This window comes from Megascapheus bottae, chromosome 8, assembly GCF_031878675.1.
Source record: "Megascapheus bottae isolate mThoBot1 chromosome 8, mThoBot2.hap1, whole genome shotgun sequence".
Classification (NCBI taxonomy): Eukaryota; Metazoa; Chordata; class Mammalia; order Rodentia; family Geomyidae; genus Megascapheus; species Megascapheus bottae.
In genome coordinates this window covers 40,068,326-40,079,081 of record NC_143516.1, presented here as the reverse complement: position 1 = coordinate 40,079,081, position 10,756 = coordinate 40,068,326, and the positions used below count along the sequence as shown (strand labels likewise).

The following is a 10,756-nucleotide window of genomic DNA, read 5'->3' as shown; positions in this document are numbered from 1 at the left end:
GGAGCCGCGCAGCATCCGCGTACCCAGTGACGGTGGAAGCCACGCCCGCCCGGGAGCGGGGGGCTGTGCTAGCCCCCATCCTCCCCCCGGCCCCGGCCCGCCCCTCCCCTCCCCCCCACCCGCGCCGGCCCCCGGCCCGCCCCCGGCTCGGCTCGCGGGAGGCGCAGGGCGCCGGGGCTGGCGCGCTCTGCCGGGCGCACACACACATCCACGCACGCACGCCCAGAGCCGCTCTCTCCGCGTCGAGCCCGCGTTCCCCTCGCCCATGCAGACGGACAGAGCGACGGAAGATGGCTGACGACTCCGTGGGGCCCCGAGGATGCAGCCCGGCGGCGGCGGCGGCAGCGGCGGCGGCGGCTGGAGCGGCAGAAGCAGCGGCGGCGGCGGAGCGGGCAGCGGCGGCAGCGGCGGTGTTGGCGGCGGCGGCGGCGGCAGCAGGAGCCGGAGCGGCGGCGGCGGCATCCCCGAGACTCCCCGAGGTACCTTTCCCTCTGACAGCCACTGACGGTCTCCGCCGCTAGAAGAGACCCCGCGTCTCCGGCGCCCGCCTCTCCCCTCCCTCCCGGCCCGGCCCGGCTCGGCCCCGCCAGCACCGCTACCTCCGCCAGCTTTGCCACCATCAGCACCACCTCCACCACCGCCACCACCACCACCACCACCGCCACCACCACCGCCGGCGGCGGCAGCAGCCATTTCATCTCCACAGAAACCAGACACAAAAACATGGCAGAAATGGAGAAAGAAGGGAGACCTCCGGAAAATAAAAGGAGCAGGAAACCGGCTCACCCAGTCAAAAGGGAGATCAATGAGGAAATGAAGGTATTTTTGGACCTCGGGGGTTGAGGAGACGGAGCTCTTTCTCCGGCCCGCTCCTCTTGGGCTGTTGTGTGGATTTGGGGGGGATCCAGGGGCGCGCTTGTCAGTTTCCGTGGGATGCCCGGAACGCCTCGGCTCCTCCTCCAGGTGCGGAGCAGAAGCCAACTCACGGGTTGCATCCCCGAAATGTGCCAAGCTCGGATCTGATGAGGGCGGGGGGGGGGGTGAGGGGGAGACCACATACTATGTAAGCGTGCGGACCCCGGGTTGGCACTGATTTGTTTCGGGGAGAGGGCGCCAGGGCGGGTGGGTAGGACGAGGAGGCTTTCCTATCATCCTTCAGACCCTTCCAAAGTTGAGAGCCGCCCGGCCGAGGCGCCCTCGGGGAGAGCCCGATGCCACCCCTCTCCCTAGGACATCCCCCTGCTTGATGGTGTCGCTTCGTCCCAAGTCGCCAGCGGTGACCGTGTAGCGGTTGTCAGTGGCCGCCAGTGGCGGCCTGAGCGGCGCGGGTCTGGGACGGTCCTAGCCGCCCGGCTCGCCGCGCCCGCCCGCGCCCGCCGGGCTGGCTCGGCCCTCCCAGCTTCCCCCGGCCGCAGCCTCCCCCGCGCCCCCTCCGCCCCCGATGAGCAGGCGCGGTGTCCGTCGGAGGGGCGGCCTTCGCCAGCGCCGGCCCATTGTCCTCCCAGCCGGCCGAGGCCGGGCTCCGCGCCAGGCCAGTGGTGCCCCAGAGGTGGCGAGCGCAGCCCCGCGCAGCAGCTGTGCGTGTTCGGAAGCGATTGCCCGAGACGCCCCGCTCACCTCCGGACTCCCCAGCACCCCCGCTCTTTCATTAGATTCTGCAGACTTGCGAGGGTTTGCCTGGGCGACGGTTTTATTCTCTGTCCATGTCACAGGCTTCTCTTGATTTTTTTTTTTAATCTTATTTGTCCGTTTTTCTTTCGGCGAGTTGAAAAAAAAAAGTAGCGGGTTTTCGGTCTGCTCGGTGTTCCTCGTCCTCGGAACACAGCCCGCCCGCGTGCTGCCAGCGATCGCGCCAGGTTTGGGGAAGTTTCTACTGAAAAGACGAACTGGTGTTAAAACGTCAAGCTACGACCCCCCCTCCCCCGTCTGTCTCTCCCTCTCTCTCTCTTCTTTTAACATCTTCTGTGACTGAGATGCCTTGTATGAAGCTCACACTTCAAAGGGGACAGATGGGTGTACATCCGTGTTTCTCTACCTGGGTGCGTATGTGTAGTCTTACCTTCCGCCTAGAAATGTCAGGAGCATGCTAATTTATGGAATTCGAGTTTGTCTTTCGGGGCGAAGAACTTAATGCCTTTTTTTTTTTTTAGCATAAGGTGCAGGATGGGTCCAGAAGAGAAATAAGGAAGATTTGCCTTGGAAAGTAATGGAAACCACCATTGATTTAAAATAAAAATTAAAAAAAAAGACCCAAAAGACTAGTAAAAAGTTCTTTTCTTTCCACGAGGGTGGAATTCAGTCTACAACAACCAGTTTCCCTCCCTTGCCCTTCCTTCCCTCCCGTCCTGCGTTTCCAGATTACTTTTCCATGTCGCTTTAAATTGAGGGTATAGGAGAAGAGGAGAGAGGTGAAGGCCACTAGGCAATCACAGCATGCACTGGCCCTTTAAAACACCGCCTAATGTGATCTATATGGATGGCAGCTTTTAAGTTTCATAGGTTCTAAAGTTACAAATTAGCTAATTTTAATCAAAACATGTGAAATGTTATCCTGGCTGGATATAATGGCTGACTGTGCTCCATGCTTGGGGCTCGTGTTGTTGACTTTGGCTGCAGGCAGTACTCCGTGGTTTGGGAGATAGTTGTCCTTCTACAGTATAACAGATGTTTGTCTGAACTGGTGAGGAAGAAACAAAAACAACATTGTATGAAGGGGAAAAATTACACGATTTTTAGCCAATACTCTCTGGACTAAGTATGGAATTAACCTTGGTGTGCAGAATTTCCTCTTGAGGAAAATAATGTTATATTTCTTCCAAATCACTACTTACTATTTGAAGTTTTAATCCTCATCATTTTGATGCAGTGTAGCATTAAACAAGAAGAGTTTTGCACAGGAAATAACTCAACCACCTATAGGACCAGTATATCTCTCTGGTTTAGAACAATGTGAGAGACCCTTGGCCAGAATTTTCAGTCATGTTCCTGCAGTCATGCCAGTGTGTCTAGTGGAACTCTTTTGTTGGAATCCTCTAATATAATAGCACCAAGAAGCCGTATTTACTGTATTTTCCCAAAGTCAAAGCAGTTATTTTAAACTCATTATATTTTTCTACTTCTGATATTAATAATTACAGAAGCAAAACTCTTCCCTTCACTTCATTCTATTATTATCCCTCTACCTCCCTGAACATGAAGTGTAGGGTAACATAACAAGTTGGTTGCCCTGTATAAAAATGTGTGCAACAAAATGTCACCCAGAGTACAATGTAGCCTTGTGCAGCTTCCTATCGTTGCTTCTGGAGCTGCCTGGCTGTGTTTGCCTTCATCTGAACGGCTTTCATCTGGACCAGTGTAAACTAAGCCCTGGTAAGTAATCATTGCCCGGCAGAAAGAAAGGAATGTATACAGCTAGCAAGGCCTAAGCTGTAAAAACGGAAACCTGAGCCCGTACCTCGGATCACATATCAAGGCTTGAAGGTAGGGGAAATGAAAGGGGGAAAGAGGAGAGAGGGAATGGAAAAGTCAGCCTGGGAAGTGAAGGATCAGGAGGAGGCCTCCCTTAGGGAGATTTGGCTCAGGGATTAGGGAATTTTATCGTGGTGTACAGTGACCTACTCAGGTTTCAACACTGGTTGGATCCAGTTGCTTCTCTGTGAGCTGAAAGAAAAAAGACTGGAGTGTATGTGATTTTTTTTTTCTCCTTCTGGTAACAGAAAGGACATTGGTACAAGTATCTATTTTAAGTACAGCAAACCAAAGCACTGAGAATGAGCAACAAATTTGCCTCATCTCAGATACTTCCTTCAAGATTTCCTAATTGAGATAGTCACATATTTATGTAAAGGAGAAGACAAACTGGCTGAAGTTTAGCTGACATCGGTAATGGCATTGCAGATAGTCTTCATGTGGCTGGCAGCTAATGTTGGTTGCTGTTTCACTAGATCAGATATTGAGTTACATTTTCGTTATCACTGGTATAATGTACATGGCAGTTGTAACAAATTTAAATTTGATACAATATAATTTTGTGTGTGGAAAGCACATGACTTGGCATTGCTTACTTCTGGTGTACTTCAGTGACAGTATCTTGAAGTAGAAATGTTTGTCTCATTATGACCTTTACACTGTGTCTGAATCTTTCTTCTTTTCTTTCTGATTTTTCTTGATTAAAAAAACTGATTGTTTTGCTGTACTTACAAGTAGTATATCTTATTTAATTAGTGGCTAGTAGAGAGGATTTTAGAACATCAAATGGCAATGTAATTTACATTTGGGCTGTTTTTGGTTTCTAATATAAGTATTGGGATTATATCTAATGTATTATGTCAGCCCATATGTGTCACAATAAATGTATGTCAGAGAGGAATCCCAGCATAGGGAAGTGTTAATGACTTTCAGGAGTTCTTCTAGAGCATGGTAGACATAATATATAAACTTGTTTGTATTAGTGAATGTGTGAATGTATGTTTAAGTATAAATGCTAGTTGTATTTTGTTCACATAGACCTTACTAAACTGTCATCAGTATCTCCCAAACAATAACATAACTCAAAAAATGTCAACTGTGAGTAGAATAATGAGTCAGGTTTTTTACCTTTTTAAACTCTGACAAATCTAATGTGATTAGATCAAGTACACTGTCCTGGAAACTTTCCTAAACAAATCATAATTAATGTACTTACCATATTTGGCTTCTTTATCCACTGCTAATCTACAGGATAGTCTATGTTAAATATCACAGAGTCTCACCTTTAGTAGACAAGGTTCCTGTCTACAAATATTCTCAGTAAGTAATTTGTAACTAAATTTATGCTTTGGTCCTGTTGCCTGCAGTTGGAGGCAGGCACATCTGGTAAAGCTTACTAGGAAACTTACCACAAGATTTTCTAGTTTGGTCTACTGATGGTCTCCATTTGGCATTAAAAATGACCTATGTTAATTGCATAGACAATAAGGCAACTGCAGTGAGTTAAGTAGCTTGATGTTTAAAAAGAGTGAGAGAGATCAGGGTGTGGATTGGAAAAGTCAGCATGTTTAAGATTGAAATGAGCTCATTATTAAATCAGGTATATTTTAAGATTTACTGCTGAAATGCCATCCCGTTATGTTAAATGCAGTAAAGAACTTAGAAAGCAGGCCTGGGAGCACATTCCCACTGAGACATCCACAAACCATGTCAGACCCTTCTTACCGAATGGTAGCTTCAGCTGCACAACATGGCAGGGTTAGGGGCTAATGAAATCAGGACAAGGACCTTACTCTTTCGCAGCGGGTATGGGATTTCCCTGGGCTCTTGTAATGGCCATCCATTGTCCACCTCAGGCTAAACCCATAAGAGTCCTGAGAGGACTTGGAGAGCTATGCATTGTGCTCTATTCCAACAGAGGTTTCTGGGTAGAGTCTCTTTCTCCATCTGTGACCTCTGAGTCTGATGTGCCATAGAGCACCATTCTCTCTTGCAGGTTCCAGAGACGAGGAAATGGAAAGGAACTTCTCCACTTCCTACCAAATCTGAAATAAACATTTGAACTAGAAGAAAATGAGTCTGACAGACTCGTTCCCTTCTGTGTTTCCTGCCTCTGTGCTTGCCAAGCCTGCTCTGAGGAGCCAAGCCCTACTCTCCTTGTGTGAAAGACAGACTTATAGAAACCAAGAGGTAACAGAGATTTTAACTCAAAGTTAAAATCTGGGCCTCAAAAAGGAACACTGAGGTCTGTCAGTGGCTTTCTAAAAAGGAGACTCCTAAGAAAAGATTATGTCCTGCTAGTGTGACCAAACTATTTATCTGTCTGTCTGTCTGTCTCTCTATCTTCTATCTATCTTCTATTTTTTTTGCCAGCCCTCGAGCTTAAACTCAGGGTCTGAGCATGTCCTTGGGCTTTTTCCTCAAGGCTAGGCCCCTGCCACTTGAGCTACAGCACTACTTCTGGCATTTTCTATGTATGTGGTGCTGAAGAAATGAACTGGGGTCTTTGTGCATGCTAGGCAAGCTTTCCACCACAAACTCCCAGACCCCCACTTTGTCTTCTAAGGAAATATCACTCTTTGTTGAGTCTTGTCCGGGCTCCTCCTCTTCCTCCTCTTCTTCCTTCTCATCCTTTCTTCCTCCTCCTTTACCTCCTTCTTTTATGCCAGCTCTGGAGCTTGAATTTTTGGCCTGTTTGCTGTCCCTGAGCATTTTTATTCAAGACTAGAGCTCTACCACTTCTGGCATTTTTTTGTGGTTAATTGTAGATAAGATTCTTCTGGACTTTTTGCCCAGGTTGACTTCAAACCACAATCTTGGTAACCTTAACCTCTTTAGTTAAAGATGAGCCACTGGTACAAGACACATTTGTATTCTTAAGCTAATGAAATTAGTGAATATTTTTCTGAAAGAGAAAGGATATTTCAGGGCAGAAGAGAGGAAAATAGAATACTTTATCTTGGTAGTATTAATTGAAACATATAAACAGACTTGAATGCTTGTGCTATGTGAGATTTGCTGAATGTATACTTTAGGATCTGTAGACTGATGGGAATTAATGTCTCTTATATAACTAAAAGAGAATTCTGAACAACTTTCAGGGCAGTAGTGCTGACAGGAAAACTATGTCTTGGTGATTTTTTTAGGGCAGTGCTGCAGCTGTGAAAGGACACAGCTGCACACAGCTGTACACCTGCCATGCCTTACCATCTTGTTGGCTGAGGCCTAGAACCCATAATTTCATACCATTCCTTTGACTCCTTTAGGACAATCTTGGCAGTCAATTAAAATGTGGGCACATGATTGTGTGCTCTGTGTCACAACAAGATAGATTTTTTTTTAATGTAGAAGCATGTGATTTTGATTTCACAGGCCAATTATTTAGCCATTGAATTTGGAATCTATCACTCAAAACAATACTTTTCTCAGGCCTGTTCCATTTGGGGATAGTACATCCTTTGCTTTCAGTCCTGCATTAAAATCATTGCATTATAGCTAATGACAATGCTGTAAAATAACCCAAAACCAAACAACATGATCATCCCCAAGGGATTTCAAGCCAGGTAGCCATCGTCAGGTAACAATAGCAAGCAAAAGCATGAAGTCTGTGAGTTTAGCCACCCTTATTATTCCATGCATGCAGGGATGGACCTCCTCATGGGTCATTTTTGGGGAGTGGCTTGCTCTAACTATACCATCTGATCTAGTGGGAACATAAAGGTGGATGAACTTTGTAATCTGTGAAGGCCTCTTCAAATATTTCTTTTGCACTCTCTAAATTTTACTTCATGACTTTTTTATTGGCATCACCATAAAACAAAATTGGTCTACTCAGTCTGTGTTAGAGGAGAAAATGTGGACTTAGCACTGGGCCAGGCCTAGGAACAGAACTAGACACTGACTTCTAACCAAGTTCAATTGTTAGCTTCACTTTAGGACTTGGACAAGGCTTTGCCTCTCTTCTGTGTATTTCCTTTTCTTATTGTTCTTTGTGAATCCAGTAAAGAAGCTTGCTACAGAATTAGAATGCACAGACATGACAAGGTAGAGAAAAAATTTAAATGAAATAAATCACCATTCCATTATTTTTAACTTTAACAAACAGAGATGCTAGTAGTTTTTCCTTTTCCTACCTTGTGAATTGTTCCAGTTAGGAGTTTCCTTTCTGTTTGAAAGTATTTCTCACGTATTCTACATGTTGGGTAGTGTATGTCAGAATGTTTTGAAGTTAAATAATTGGCAGATTCTTTCTATTGTCATTAGAATTGGGAATATACTGACTGATGTAGCTGAGACTATTTTAATTGATTTTTTTTTGCCAGTACTTGGCTTGAGCTCAAGGCCTGAGCATTGTCCTTGGACTTTCTCAAGGCTATAGCTCGTCCACTTGATCCATAGCACCACTTCCGGCTTTTTTTCTATGTATGTGGTACTAAGGAATCAAGCCTGGGTCTTCATGCATGCTAGGCAAGCACTCTACCACTAGGCCAAACTCCTGGCCCCTTTAATTAATTTTTAATTAAAACTAGTTTCTTATTTTTACAAAACTAATACACAAACATGACATAAATAGCAGAATAAGCAATAGAAATAGCAGAAAGGAAACAAAGTCTATAGTTTTCCCACCCAGAAGCAATTACTGTGAACATTCTTATGTATGTCTTCCATGTATAACACAGAGCTCTAAAAAACAAAATGATCTGATAGTATACTAACTTTTCATTTAAACCTTTTTTTTTTTGTCCAATGTGGGGCTTGAACTTAGGGCTTGGGCAATATCCCTGAGTTCTTCAGTTCAAGGCTACCACTTTGAGCCACAGTACCACTTCCAGTTTTCTGGTGGTTAATTGGAGATAAGAGTTTCATGGACTTTAGTGCCTGGGCTGGCTTTGAACTGAGACCCTCAGATCTCAGCCTCCTTAGTAGCTAGTATTATAGGCATGAGCCACCAGTGCCCAGCTAAAACCTAATGTTGTCAATAGCTTTCTATGGCACTATTTATTTATTTATTTATTGCCAGTCCTGGGCTTGAGCTCCGGGCCTGAGCACTGTCCTTGGACTTTCTCAAGGCTAGAGCTCTACCACTTGAGCCTCAGCACCACTTCCAGCTTTTTTCTATGTATGTGGTACAGAGGAATCGAACCCGGGTCTTCATGCATGCTAGGCAAGCACTTTAACCACTAGGCCAAACTCCCGGCCCTCCATGGCACTATTTTTTTTTTTTTTGCCAGTCCTGGGGATTGGGCTCAGGGCCCAGGCACTGTCCTTGGGCTTTCTCAAGGCTAGAGCTCTACCTCTTGAGCCACAACACCACTTCTGGCTTTTTCTGTGTATGTGGTACAGAAGACTTGAACCCAGGTCTTCATGCATGCTAGACCACACTCCCAGCCCCACTAATTTTTAAAAAAATCTATAGTACATATTTTAGTGACTAAAGAGTATTCTGTTATATGACTAAACTGTAATTTATTTAACCAAGTTCCTATTGTTTGACATTTAGTTTGTTTCTAGGAAAACACTGAGACAAATAGCCTCTGTGTATTTCTGTACTTATTTCCTTAGGATAGTTCTTAAAAATGCCTAGAAATAAAGTCACTGATCAAATGGCATGTAAATTTCAAATTTAATGCACTTAGTCATATTACCTTTGCTAAAAGTCATATCAAGTTCTCAATAGTATGCCAGAGCTCACCGATATTACTTATTATACTTTTTTAAGTTTTCATATATTTATTTTTGAAATAAGATTTTTCTGAATTTCATTAGGTCGTTTCTCTGTGTTTACATATTTTTTGTATTTATGAATGTATCCAAACAAATCAACACATCTGTAGAGATCTGTAGAGCGTACATTCTTAAGTGTCAGATGTTATGCTAGATAAGGATTAAGATGAAATAAGAGCTGGACACTGTAATCCTAGCTTCTCTGGAGGTTGAGACCTAAAGATGGTTCAAAGTGAATTAGGGAAGGGATGCCTGTCACACTTTTATTTTCAGTTAACCAGCAGAAAGCTGGAAATGGAGCAATGACTCAAATGATAAAGAGCTAACTTTGGGAGAGTAAACAAACAAAAAAACAACTCAGGACAGTGCCCAGGCCTTGAGTTTAAAAAACAAAACAAAAGAAAGGAAAATTTTCTTTTATCCTTAAGTAACATAAAGTATATTTGAGTAGATGTCGATCACATACTTTATTTACAAAAAGTCAACTTGGAGTAAAACATACGGTTATAGGGAGAGGAAGGGCAAACTTTTCCTCATTTGGGTAAGTGATTGGGAGCTCCTTGACTATTCCCTGCTTTTCTGGATATGACATAAGTTTGCAAACATTGGCCTGATAAGAAAATAATCACTAAGCCAGAAGTGGTCGCTCATGCTTGTAATCCTAGATACTCGGGAAGCTGAGATCTAAGGATCAGGGTCAAAGGCATCCCGAGCACAAGAGGACCTGAAACTCTTCTCTCTTATCTAGATAAGGGAAGTAGGGCTTGGCTCAAGGGTGGGGCAATAGCCTTGAGCTGAAGAGCTCAGGGACAGCACCCAGGCAGAGTTCAAGCCCCATGACCCACACACACAAAAAAAAAGCAAGCAAGAAAGAAAATAATCATTAGCATGTACCTATGTTATAATATTTTTAGGATAAATAAAATCCCAAGTCCCTTTCAAGATCTTGAAATACTTAGGTTTTAAAGGTATTTCTGAATTGTTGCTTTCACAGTTCTTAAACTCAACTGTTATTTATCTGGTGAAATGCTCATTTAAAAATAATTTGGATTAGGCCAGCCACTGGTGGGTCACACCGGAAGTGCTAGCTATTCAAGAGAGTGAGATCTGATGATTTGTGATTCAAAACCAGCTCAGGCAAGGAAGTCGGGTAAAACTTTTGTTGTTGTTGTTCGTTATGAGGCTTGAACTCAGGGCCTGTTATCGCTGAGCTTTTCTGCTCAAGGCTCATGCTCTACAACTGTGAGCCACAGCTGCTTCCAGCTTTCTGACGTTTAATTGAAGATAAGAGAGTTTCACAGTCTTTCTTACCTGGGTTGGTTTGAATCATGAATTCTCAGATTTCAGCCTCCTGAGTAGGTAGGATTAGAGGCATGAACCACCTGTGCTCAGCTAGGACTTCCGGTGTGACCCACCAGTGGCTGGCCTAATCTAAAAATGTGAGACTCTTATCTCCAGTTAACCACTAGAAAACCAGAAGGCTCATGTACCTTAGTGCCCAGGCTGGTTTTGAACTGTGATCCTTAGATCTCAGCCTTCTGAGTAGTTAGGATTACAGGCGTGA

The 10,756-nt window shown here is 44.6% G+C and overlaps 1 protein-coding gene across 2 annotated transcripts in view; it reads left to right on the top strand.

The window, feature by feature from the left end:
* Nucleotides 1-531: 531 nt before the first annotated feature.
* Nucleotides 532-10,756, top strand: part of Sobp (sine oculis binding protein homolog) — a 168,224-nt gene continuing 157,999 nt past the window's right edge. Inside the window, exon 1 of one of the 2 annotated variants that reach the window (XM_090338333.1) lies at nt 532-819. In XM_090338333.1, the coding sequence (XP_090194459.1) occupies nt 724-819 (96 nt within the window). In that variant the 5' untranslated portion in view covers nt 532-723. The remainder of the gene's footprint in view (nt 820-10,756) is intronic. The other variant, XM_090338332.1, reaches the window with a different exon arrangement.